The sequence below is a fragment of the Nanorana parkeri genome, unplaced genomic scaffold (genome assembly GCF_000935625.1).
Source record: "Nanorana parkeri isolate BGI_ZX_2015 unplaced genomic scaffold, ASM93562v1 scaffold535, whole genome shotgun sequence".
Classification (NCBI taxonomy): domain Eukaryota; kingdom Metazoa; phylum Chordata; class Amphibia; order Anura; family Dicroglossidae; genus Nanorana; species Nanorana parkeri.
Genome location: NW_017306803.1, coordinates 784,533 through 797,768, shown reverse-complemented (window position 1 = coordinate 797,768; position 13,236 = coordinate 784,533). Strand labels below are relative to the sequence as shown.

The 13,236-nt window shown below is 39.9% G+C and overlaps 1 protein-coding gene across 4 annotated transcripts in view; it reads left to right on the top strand.

The window, feature by feature from the left end:
- SIPA1L1 (signal induced proliferation associated 1 like 1) overlaps positions 1-13,236 on the top strand; it is a 148,865-nt gene that overhangs the window by 42,471 nt on the left and 93,158 nt on the right. For all 4 annotated transcript variants that reach the window (XM_018561638.1, XM_018561637.1, XM_018561636.1 and 1 more), the window contains exon 2: positions 9,420-11,224. In XM_018561638.1, coding sequence (XP_018417140.1) covers positions 9,730-11,224 — 1,495 coding nt within the window. In that variant the 5' untranslated portion in view covers positions 9,420-9,729. The remainder of the gene's footprint in view (positions 1-9,419; positions 11,225-13,236) is intronic.

Sequence of the window (13,236 nt, the reverse complement as noted above, 5' to 3'; positions counted from 1 at the left end):
ATACGTGGACTACCACTTCATAGCTTGATCCTGTGATGGACTACAATCTCAATACAACCTAGTAGTCCCATCCCTGGAGCCATTTTTAAAAATGTATTTTATTTTTTAACCGATTAATCAAACTCAATAATTGGCTAACTAATCGATTTTGAAAATAATCGTTAGCTGCAGCTCTAGTGGCCATGGAGGTGATTGGAACACCTGAATCCAATGATTTAGAGGGGTGTCCCAATACTTTTGGCAATATAGTGTGTGTGTTTGTGTATATGGGTTTACGTAATGGTTCATAGTAGTCTTGGCTATATGTTTGAGTAAAAAGATAAATTGGTCCCATTACAGATTGTTGAACTAGTTAGAAAATCTATATATACAACAGCAAACACTTCCCAGTTGTTGTATCAGTTTATCACACCTGCATGGATTCAGGCCACCCTCTAATATAAGAATAGGTGTTGTGTCAGATATAATCTAGCCAATAATCTGTCAGTTTATGATTTATTTATTGTTCTTTCCTTTTATCTTTCACCCTTTACATGGATGTAATTGTCTTTCCTTATCTCCCCTGCTTCTTTGTTCATTGCTGGGAGGGAAAGCATTTACCTGAGAATGTGTGACTTGCTCCATGCAGCAGAAATGGGCCAATTGGTGCTGTCACATGGGAAGTCTGTAGTCCTGTGTAAGCTATGACTCCATTGACTTGTAGCTTGCAAAGAAAGGCAAGTATATTCTGCCAGGATAGGATTTATTAAAGTGAACCTGTTGCTTTGCCCTATGCTGGCAAAGCATAGGTCCCCTTAGAGATACATAAAAAGCAGTGCATTTCTTATAAAATGCCAAGAGATGTTTCAAACTTTTTGTCTTTTTTTATTTTTGTAACATTGCACCTTCCTCCCATTTTAAGAGAGAGTAATTTTGTTAAGCATGTTATGCAAGTTTTTAGCTTAATTCAGAAGAATAAATAGAAAAAGGAAGCATATGGCGAAGATAATCTTTGCTAAAGACGTCACAAGCTTTTTATGGGATATTCTGAGTAATAGAGAAATCTGTGCCTTGGCGATATGCGGGCTTCAATGGTGAGACTGATAAATTATTCAGATACATGAAGCAAAAGTTTATACATAATATGGTAGCAGACAATAGCTTAAAAGAGTATATAAGAAGTGCGTTGCGAATGAGGTGCTGCTTATGATATTATTGATCATTGCTTGTAATGCTTGTATGTATTACATTGCAGATTTAAAAAAAACCCTGTTTCTATGACTAAAAGAACAGAGCTGCTCTATAAAAGAACATGTTTTACACTTCCCTTTTAGATTGAGTGGTTTGTTAAATCTTTTAGTCTCTTGAAGAGCTCTGAGCATGACTGCTACCCCACATTTTCTAAGTGCGTTGGATATTTCATCCCCTGCTGGATGCCATGGTTCCTCCTGCCTGTCGCTATGTCACAAAAAAATGTAAAAACTTTAATTACCATACAGTCGAGCAGGGGTGGACAGCGCTGGCCCTTCAGCTGTGGTGAAACTACAGATCCCATCATGCATCTGCCTCTGGGAGTCGTGGCTGTCAGTCTTGCAATGCCTCATGGGACTTGTAGTTCCACAACAGCTGGAGGGCCGGTGTTGTCTACCCCTGCAATAGAGGATGAGTATGTTAAACAAAAAAAAACCCAGATATTTTCTGAGTTCGCCTATATGATTCTAGCTGAACCGGGAAATACTGAGCTCTGGGATAAGCAAATATTTTCCAAACACAAGAGGCATATATATTCTTATTGGGATCTTAGTGTGTTTTGTGTATTCATTTCAAATTTGTGCAGTTACACAACAAGAACCTTTGCAGTGCAGGATCTGGGTCCCTTCCACAGCTTTGCTCTCTGCACAGGCTATGTACAGCACAGCAATGATGTCACTGCTACTTTTACAAGGTGATAACTGGGTGCACAAAGGCATTTGTTACACACAAAGTGGATATTCATCCTATGTAGCTGTTAAATTTTTGCAAAGTAAGGGAGTTCAGCTTTAATTAGTGTTAAATAATTCATGTCAATTGTGAATTCTTCTGGCCATTTTATAGAATTTGGTATAATATAGTTTTTGCAGGTGGCCATGCAGGCACAGTCTTGCTGCTATTGCTGCCCTAAAGGTGTATGTTTGCATGTTGTATATCCTAAAGAGAGAAGAGGCTCAGCCACTACCAGTCCTGCTTATCCAATCCTTGAAAACCTTAGTAAAGCTGGCCATACTCCTGTAAGGTATTTCTCATTCAGCTCTATGGGCTGAGTAAGAAGGACCACGTGATTTCCCAATTTTATCCTGACAGAATACTCGAGCAGTGACTGTAGCTGATTGGCTTCAGTCACCGTTCACGTGACAATTATGTCTTGCAAGGTGGTGCCAGCAGGGCTGCCAATGGATTGCATTTCAGCCAATTGAACAGGAAGCAGACAAAATTTGATCTGTGTTTGTCCAGCTTAATAAGCAAAATGTCTAGAAATGGATCTCCACAAGGAAACATATCTGATGCAGTTCTGGGAAATTATCAATTTCTTATTGACTGCTTGTACTATTTTAGGATGGTCATATACTGGACAGTTTCCAGCCTTCTCTTGTGACTACAGTATATTAGAATGTATTGGAAGACCTTGAAATGCAGTTTTGGTTCTCAAGGGATCTGGTAAACTGCAAAGAGTCCTGTGATTTTCTGATCATCCCTGCTGAAAAAGTTCCAGATAGCCTAACACCCAACTTGGACGATCACTAAAAGTATACTAGCTGGTACATATTCATGCTGATTAAAGGGACAATAATCCAACATTGGATCTTTTGTTTCTGAATAATAGGATGCATATATTACTATGATGTTAAAATGTCAGCTCCTGGTATTGAAAACGACCCAAAAACGTTAGCATCCTAATACTCGGAACATGTTACAATTATTTAGTTTACTTTCATTAATGGAAAAACTCTCGGATTAATCATCTCCAAGTAAATGAGTTTTGGTAATAGCTGATTGGTATACAGCTACACGACAGCCTTTTGTGCTATTCGTTTGCCTTCCAGGCATTGGGTATAGCACAAGTCAGTTTTAAAAAAGATTCCCACCTTTTGCATAGCTGTACTTTTCTCAGAGCTCATTAGAGATGGAGTGTAAACATTCTATTGTGGTTAAAGCTCAGAGAAGCTGAAACGAATTAAAATAATTGCATATTATACCCTTTTGTAGGATGAATAGAACAATAATTTGGTTTAAATATGTGAATGACAAGGCAATCATTAAATTGCATTGTATGAAAAGGTTATGTCTTTCCATCAGTTAGGACTCATGCACATAGCTGATAAAGAAAAACAAACAAAACCTTAGTTTTTATCAGTATAGTGTTTTTATCTTTACAGATCTGAACGCAGGTCTATTGTTTTCTATTGGTCCATGCGCAGTGAGTAAAGATCCACGTTCAGATCTGAAAAGAAAAATTAGGGAAATCTATGTCCAAAGTAAGACATTTAGTAAGAACATTTTCATCTAGTGCAAGCTATACCTGTTGATTTTGCCAGAAATACTGCAGACTTGCAAATTCCTGTGAGCAGTCTGTCCTCCAACCTCCCATGTAATAGAGACGAAGAGAAGAACACATGTTTAAAGTTCAGCCTGAGTGACTAGCATAGATACTGTGCAATGATTGTAGCCACCCAAGGGCAAGAATGTGTGTTATTTGCAGAATTACCAAGTGAAAAATAAAGGGTAAAAAGAAACTGAAATGGAAATTGAATAACCTGAAAATGCAGTTCTGGTTACAGTATCCTCCTCTCGTTGCCTAGCAATAATTTCCCTGCAATAATTTGTGGCACAAGATCTCTTTAGTCTTCTGGGTTGAATGACGTTGGACAACTTTTAGCCTGGAATGCTTTAATAGTAAGCTTCCGCAGGCAACAGGTGACTGTAAGCAGCCGGGACCAGCCAGACTCCTATTGGCCATTTCAAATTGCAATAGCCAACTGACCAGTGGAGTGGACCTCTCTCATGTCTGTCTTCTGTTCAGTGGGCGCGTGCAATTTGAAATAGCCAATAGCAGGCTGGCTATTGCTCCCTATTTACATTCTGCTGACGACCGCGTAATCTAGCGCGGGCAGCAAGATGTAAACAAAGAATTTCCTTAGCAACTAATTAAATGTAGTTGCTAAGGAAATTTTTTTAGCGTGCACCAAGCATCTGACATATTTTTTTTTACTGTACATCAAGCCACCGGCAAAAAAGTAAATCGAGGACATATGTCCCCGATTGTTTTTACCGGTTGCTTGAATGCAGGATAATGGGAAGTTTACTGTACTATGAAAGCAGGACGTCATGCTCTCTGATGGGGTGTCACCATGAGGACCCACTCAGTATAACTCAGTGCAGCACTGCAAAAGCAGTGCTAGTGTGATCAAGTCACTCTGCGTTATCAAGAATTGCCCACTTTTCCCATAGTTCTCCTTAAGCTAACGTGAGGACACAAACTAGCGTCCTCCCGTCACCCTAGGCTCAGCTGCTGCTCGCGGTATACTAAGACGCAGTAGCTGAAGCGGATCCCGACAATTGTGCCGGGATCCGCCCAGCTGCGTGACTGACAGCTGGCTCTGCCTATCTAAAGGCAGAGCCAGCTGTACCCTCCCCCGTCTGTTCCGCCAGTCAGTGCTGGCGGATCGGGGAGGGGAGAATCCAGCCCCTCCCCTGTCTCTTAAAGGACAACTATGGGGTTAAGGCTTTTCCTACCAGGATCGAGAAGTGAGCGAACGCCGGTATGTGTTCGCTCACCTCCCGATCTACTGAGCGGACCTGTGACAGTCTCATTGTCACAGGTCGGCTAGAACTATGAGGTGAGTGAAAAGCACTCACCTCATAGTTCTCCTTTAAGACATTTGGAAAAGTTAAGTAAAAAATAAAGTCTGTCCTGGTTTTTGCTTGTTGTGCTGCTTCATAAGAATTGCTCCTGACCTTATAACTGATCACAAGTTTTGTAACTAATAAATGGTAGTTTGATTACTTGGGTTTCAGGGACCTATGATAATTGCTGATAATTTCACAGTGCATCAATTTAGAGCTTTTTTCCAGTCTCAGTTTCTGCTGTTCGTCTACTAAATGGTGTAAAATGTTAACAGACTTCGTGTTGGTAGTGGAGCTCCTTATTCCGAACTTTTTCCAGCTGCATGCAAAGGGTGATTTAAACCGATCTCCCTTTTCATATTGGTTAGACTACACACACTTTGGAAAGCCTGTCTCTTTCAAAATGTGAAAATCAGAACGCCACCATTAAACCTGCTCTGTGAGGTGTTCTGAGCTTGCAGAGCTTCCTATACTATGGTTTACTTCATGGCTCTGTAATGTTCATATGGACTGATAGAGTAAACAAGCTGTGTTTTTTTGTGCTGCTATGGGATGCTGCTGTGCCCTTCTCACAAATTCCTTTAGTTTCACAGCAAGTTTATGATTGTTGAGTGGAAAAAACTGTAATTTTCTTTTAAGTGACTGCTTGAAAGGCACTTAGGAGTAATAATTGATTTTAGCATTCATGTGAAAGTGATATAACCAACAGGTCACATTACACAATGATCACAGGTTACTACATTAATGGCATTGGTCAATCAGCAAGCCAATTCTAATTGGCTATATTAAATGTAATCGCTGTTTAAGTTCTTCTCAGGACATATAGTTACAGAGTGCTGGTCAGAGGCTTAAAGCCAGTTTCATCTTACCGTGCTGCATAATTGATGGTAATTAACTTTCATGCTACACAAATATCCTTTAATCATGTGGAATTTTTATTACTCTGCGGACAGATCTGTAGATTTAGATAAGTTAATGTTCCAAAGCCCATTACTTTGTAGTAAATCTGCTCAATTGATGATCTAAGCAGAAAACCAGATCATGCTCGAATCAATTTGTTTGCAAAGAGGCTGCTCAGACAGGCCTAGACTTTATAATATTTGCCAATTCAAAAGACACAAAAGAGCAAACGAAGATTGGTTTGTCCAGTACTAAGTAGTTAGACGAGCACTACTTTTATTTCTATAGAAACCTATGCAAAGACACTTGATACCTGACTAAAATGATAACAAAGGTCATCCTGAAATGGGCAAATTTCTCGTCAGTTTTCTCTTCATATTAACTACGACTTTACACCCAAAGTACCTTAAATCTTTTCCTCCATGTTAAGAGATTTTTTTGTATGCACGTGCTTAGTACTTTCTGTGAGGAAAAAAAAAGTTGGGCTCCTTAATTGTCATGGGTTTGTACAGAACCCTCAAGGAAACACTGCCCTAAAGGTAAACTACATGGGAGGGATGTTGCTGCTTTTTCTTTTAGTACTGTTCACATTGACCTTGGCCTTTTCAGAGAGGAGTAGAAAAAATAAATGGTTGGATTGCCTTTGCCTGTCATTTTATACGCTTTCTTTATGTAAGAAATTGATCTTGTGGGTTTTCTAAACCGGTCAGCCTTAAATGGCAGGCACTGAAGAATGGTTGATGAAACATCCATTGAGTCGTGATTTGAAAGGTTGTTGACTGACGTGGTTTCAGCCATCTTTGTCTAATGGTATTTTTTGAAGCTCCCCAACAGAAAGCGAGTTTATGTACGTTCACCTGCCTAGATTTATTCACCTTTGCCAGCTCTTTGCCCTACAGCAACACAGTGGCTGTACGTTATATACCTTATAACTACAGAAAATATTGTGGTAACCATATCTTTCTCTATAATTATGTCTTAAAATTGAAAGTTTGGAATTTGTTTTTTCTTTTGCTTCTCAATTTCCATAAGGGGCCCATGTTATCTTGAATAACTTTCTATAACAAGTTGGGCATCTATTTTTCTGACAGTACTGTAGTTTTATCTAGATCGTTGACATTTTTTTAGCCTATAGCTCATGTACTCAGAGGTGGGGGTTATAGCAGAAGGGGCATTTTTACACACCGTATTGATAATAAATATTTCTTAGTCAAGGAGTACTTGAAATATAAAGTGATGCATGCCAGGAATATACATGGTAAGCACTAGCTTCTAAAGGATGCATTATTTTTAAAAAGGTGGCTGTTTTTATGTTGTTTTTGACCAAATGAATTTATTCCCTTGATGTCAGATTTAATTCCCTGATGACAGCCCAATGCTGTATACATTTATAAAGGACATTAGAGTGGTTACTGATGTTGCCAACTGTGCATGTTGTTCTATGTTTCACCAAATGAGGCATAACATAGGGTAAAGAATTGGACCAGGTACAATGTGAATTGTGTGAACAATGAAAACCTCAACTGAGGAACGATGAGATGGAGCAAGAGATGAATATAGCATAGGGCAGGCTAGACACCTCTACAGAGCTTGGTAACCAGGATTCATGAAAAACATTATAGCCAATGGTCCTTTTTTTTTTTCTTCTTCTTTTTTGTTAAGGCAATTTCAAAAATCATCAAAAGTTTGTTTTCTGGTTTCTTATAGAATACTGGTTAGTGTTCCTCTTACCTGGCTGCAGCTTAGGCTCCCATCTAGTGCTAGAGGTTGCCGTTGCATGCCTCTTTCTCTCTGGGACAGATCAGTCAAGATGCATGATACTGTAGAGCAGTGCTACATATCTTAACTAGGTCCACTTCCATGAGTTGGTAGACAGTATCCTTGGCTGTGAAATATTACAACCATCCTAATAGGTTATCTTTTAAAACTACCGCTGACTACTACATTGACATGTTGAGTTTTATGCTTTCATTATTAGCTATTGAATACATATCTTAAAGAACAAAAATTCTTGCAAAATTGTGATTTAAATTGTTCCATGTGTATGTTTTAAAACATCATCTTTTTGACCTGCTGAATATGTGTTACGATTACATCTAAAAGATGTAATTACATATTTACAAAATTACAAATAAGATTTAGTGTATATACTACCTGCTGCTGTTTTCCTCCGTCAGAATTGGCATAGACAAGCAAATGTCTCACTGCAAGTGTCAGGCAATGAGACACCTGCCTGACTTCACTTTCATCACTATAGCACTGGGACCCTTAGCGATCTTATTCCCAACTCTTCTGACGTGTGGAGGTAGCAAAAGCTTTGTTCTTTTTTCACCATAGAGGAGGAAGCAAGCCGATGCTAGTTTTACAGGAATTAACATGTAAACAAATCTGTTGCGTAATGAGCATTTCTGACATTTAGAAGAACTCATTAACCTCTAGATATTCCTGTAGCCTCTCATTGCATATGATGCTTGAATCAATTGAACTGCTTGAACTATTGAAATTTGTATGGAAAGCATATAACCCAAGTGAGAAAACCCCTCTATATGTTTATATGTTCACAAATCATAATTTAAGCATTAAATATTTCTCACCTTTTTAGATGTTTGGTCGCAGCAGTCAAAATGGCTGACTGCAAGTTTTTCTGAGCACTGCCAGTGATCTGTTCTAATAGAAAGGCTTATAACTGAAATTTGAGGATTGTGTACTTTATTTACTAACGTATAATGCAGAAGCCAGGCTTTTAATCCTTTGTTAGGACAGGCAGTGTTCAAATCTACTGTACACATTATAAGGAACAAACCCCTTGCAATCCCTCCTAACTTTACAAAGAAGGAGGAGCAAGTAGAAATGTTAACCCCTAGGAAGCTCAGAAACCCTAACTCAACTAAAAGCAATTTAAACTGCATTTTTAAATTTTTGTTTAGCTTATGTGATGTGCATGGGATCAAATATAAAATGTGTTTTCCCAATTTGTTATCTCAACTTTCTGGAAATACACTTTAAGTTATAACTATAATGCAGTTGGGCTGCATATAAAGTAATCCGTATTCCTCTGTTTTATTATTTGTATGTGGAAAGTGCTGTAGCAAGGGTTAAAACCCCCGTGCTGCCAGCACTAGCAAAGTAGGATTATACAAAAGCAGCAGTCAAGCTATCCGACAACCCTAAGACTGCTCAAATCGACAGCTTTGCTCAGGAAGCGAGGACTATGTTGAATAGAGCAGTGTTCAGTGGGCTACTTTGGACCGCAGGAGAGCTTGTGTGAGTGCTGTGGTCTGATTCTCTTATGTGCTAGCAGCACAGCTTTTTATAACTGTTGCCACAATGCTTGATGTATAAAAAAAGTGAGTTTCTTTTTATTACTTTATGTGCAGCCTGACTGCATAACAGTAGTAAATGAAGCGGGTCCAGTTGGGCTTTAATTCACCTTACACACCAACAGCTTTAGATTGTATTTGCTGTCTTAAACTGTTCTTGACAGTAAACACCGGATTCATAAGAATACATTTTTAACAGATCCTTAATAATATCCCATTTATAAGTAAACATCTTTGTAGTGTGCATACTGAAAATGTTTGCGGTTTGAACTATGCATGTTTGCTATAGTTTGTGTATCATTTTACTTATTAACATTGATCTTTTTATTTGTATTTCAGATATAAGTTGCTGGATGGCATCAGATTCAAGCTAAAATGTTCCTCAGATGAATTACCACTGGACATTAAGCCTTGATGCAAGGGGAAATGTATCTCAAAATATCCCCTTGCCCTTGAATTAGTGAAAAGCCATTTCACTTTCTTAAGTACATATATATCTTTTGCATTTTAAGTATCTATAACTTGGCTGATCTAATGAAACCAGTGTGTTCTCTGGAGGGTTTTCTCCAGGAGAACATTGTCTATTTAAAAAGCAAAGATGGACGTGTTTCATTCTGCAATATTCTAAATCTGAGCTTATCTTCGGATCATGACCAGTCTGAAAAGGTCCCAGACTGAGAGGTCTGTTGCTAGCGGGACTCTGTCGTCAGTGCCAGATGGACCACAAAAGGCTCGTTCAGATGATTTTTATATGAGACGTTTCAGATCACAGAATGGTAGTTTAGGTTCTTCTGCCATGTCTCCGGTTGGACCACCCCGCAGTGAAAGCTCCCACCACATATCTTCAACACCAGGTGTTCCTAAGATGGGAGTTAGAGCACGAATTGCAGACTGGCCTCCAAGAAAAGAGAATGTTAAGGAGATGAGCAGAGCTAGCCAAGATATGGAAACAAGCAGTTTAGACGCAGTGTCTGTTAAGAGCAGTCCTAGTAGTCAAGTGAGTACATCTAGTATGAACTCTAGTGATTCTGCTATGTTAAAAAGCATTCAGAACACTCTGAAAAACAAAACAAGGCAGGCAGAAAGTCTAAATTCTAGGTTTCTGTCCCCTGAAGGGTACTCCAGTTCCAGCTCCCCAAGAAAAGTTCATCGCAGAATAAGACAACGGAGTAACAGTGACATCACCATTAGTGAGTTTGATATGGACAATTTTGAAGAGTGCATGTCACCTACTTTTAAAACAGGGCCATCGCTCCACAGAGAATATGGAAGCACATCGTCAATAGACAAGCAAGGAACATCCAGTGAAAGTTTTTTTGATATTATTAAAGGATATAGAAATGAGAGAGCTGACCATCGTGGACATGGCCCATGCAAATTGAGTGAACTACTACTGAGCAGTGGAAATAGAGGATCTGGGTTCTCCCTGGACGTTATTGATGGGCAGAGAGATGGGCACAGGGCTTTTAAAGACCGGGACAAGCCGCTGAAAAGACGATCTAAGTCAGAAACTGGAGATTCTTCCATTTTTCGCAAGCTTAGAAATGCAAGAGCTGAAGGTGAGCTTGGAAAGGCTTTAGACATTGAGGACAGTCGTTCTGAAGATAGCCTCAAGCCATGGACGTGCCCTAAATGTTTTGCTCATTATGATGTTCAAAGTGTTTTGTTTGATTTAAATGAAGTTGTAATAAACAGGCATAATGTCATCAAACGGCGAAACACCACCACAGGGGCTTCCGCCGCTGCTGCAGCCTCTCTGGCTGCAGGACCATTGTCTCATTCCTCCAGTTTTAATTCTCCAACTGGTAGCACAGAAGATTTAAATACAAAGGAGAACGCTAATGTTGACCAAGGGGATGACAAAAGCAACGACTTAGTAATGAGCTGTCCCTATTTCCGCAATGAAACAGGAGGAGAAGGTGAAAAGAAGGTCAGCCTGACAAAGTCAAACTCTGGCTCATTTTCTGGGTGTGAAAATTCTTCTTTTGAATCAACTATGAGTTCACACTGTGCAAATGCAGGACTGGCAGTCCTTGAGGTCCCGAAGGAAAATCTGGTTCTACACATTGACAGAGCTAAGAGATACATTGTAGAACACATAGACCTTGGAGCATACTATTTTCGCAAGTATTTCTATCAAAAAGGTCAGTGCAGTTCATTTTGGTTGATTTTTCATGTACTGTGTAAATGCTAATTTTTGCTGCTTTCTGATATCTTCAGAAACAAATCACTTCTACTGTCGTGGTAAACAACCTGCTTTCCTATTTATAATGGTCTGGCCCTCTAGCAACTTCAGCGCAAAATTATAGCTAATTATAGCTGTTACTGTCCAGTGTGATCACAAAGAATAGTGCTTTCAGTATTTTCTGCGATCGCACTGGACTGGAACGCAGGCATTGATGTGCCACGTTCTGGTGGGGCCAATCACCCTGCAGGGGAAGGGTGGGGGCTGTGGCTGCAGTGCTATTGACTTGAATGCACCACCATGCCCACTCCCGCCCCAGAACGCAGGGAGGATTTTCTAATGCAATCCAGTGCGTTCTAGCAGCTTGATTAGACCTAAAACATTTAGTTAGCAATGACATTTATTTAGTTGCTAATTAAATTCTTTGTTTACACCTTGCTGCTGGCAGGCAGCTAGATTCCGCTGTTGGCAGCAGCATGTAAGCAATGAGGATCTATAGCCAGCCTGCTATTGACTATTTCAAATTGCAATAACCAATACCTGGCTGGCTATTGTACTGCCCACTGAGCAGAGGAGCGGACCTGAGAGAACTTTCGTTCTCAGGTCCACTCCTTTGCTCAGTGGGCGGGGTTTCAATAGCAAAGTATGCTATTTGCTATTTTAAATTGCAATCCCTTTTAGCTCCCAAGCAACCAGAAACTACAGTTATCTGACATCTAATCCCCGTGGGTGCCAGAAAACTGGGAGTTTACTGTAAATGCATGTGCATATCCTAAAAAGTGATTGGAATAATCACAGCTTTTCCACCAAATAAGTACATATTTTCTGTTATTTAACATTTATTTGCATGCTGTTTTGAACCGTAGTTTGTTACCCTCTTATTTAAAGTAAAGATTCCACTTCTTGAAAACAGAAAATTATGACACAGAAAATTATGACACAATGTCTGTGAATGTCTAGGATCTACAAATCCTCTTAAAGGAGAACTATGGGGTCAAGGCTTTTCCTACCAGGATCGAGAGGTGAGCGAATGCCGGTATTTGTTCGCTCACCTCCCGATCTACTGAGCCGACCTGTGACAGTCTCATTGTCACAGGTCGGCTAGAACTATGAGGTGAGTGAAAAGCACTCACCTCATAGTTCTCCTTTAACACCTAGGTTTAGTGAGTTGCACTTGTACTTCATTGGACCCTGTAGTTCGAGCCCAATAGCAAAGCCAGAGTAAGGAAAAACTTTTTTTTCTTTTTCTAAAAACACTGTGATCCTTGTGATTCTGTAAGACCTGAACACATTTAATTCTTGCAAGACTTCCGCTCCTTCTGATTTCTTGTTATGTCAGTAAGTTATGTGTTGGTAGTCTGTTAGTTGAGTAACATTCACAGCAAGCACTACCAGAATAAACTGTGGCACCAATGGACAGTTTTTCTTAAGAAATGAACTGAATCATCTAGGCCTCTTAAAAACAGGGAAAGAACAAAGTAATATTAGTGCTAAAATATCTAGCACTACTCAGCGACCAAAATACCGTGTCTCTGGGGGGGTATGGAAGGTATGCCAAGGGGGGGGGGGCACCTTCTGGACTTATGGGTGGCTTCCTTTTGAGGCAGTTACTTATTTACAGTTTTACCCCAGGCCGTTGCAGCTCAGCATTCTGGCAGCGTGGGATCACTGCATGATCACTTTACTGAGATACACGTTCACTTTAAAATAAATCCTCAACCCTCCTCCCTTGCACCCTAAGTAAACAGAGCTGTCCACTACCCTTTCCCCCACAGGTTATTACTTACCTCGGCTGCAGCCTGCCCATGCTCTTTGCAGCACGTCTGGTAAAAATGTATTCCCAGGCTGCTTCTGCCTACGCACTAACCTCCCATAGACTTGAGTGGGACGTTCCTGTATAATCAATGCACCATTTTAGTCTGTAGGATGGTAGTGCGTTGGGGTGGGCATTCCCACACTAAATTTTTATAC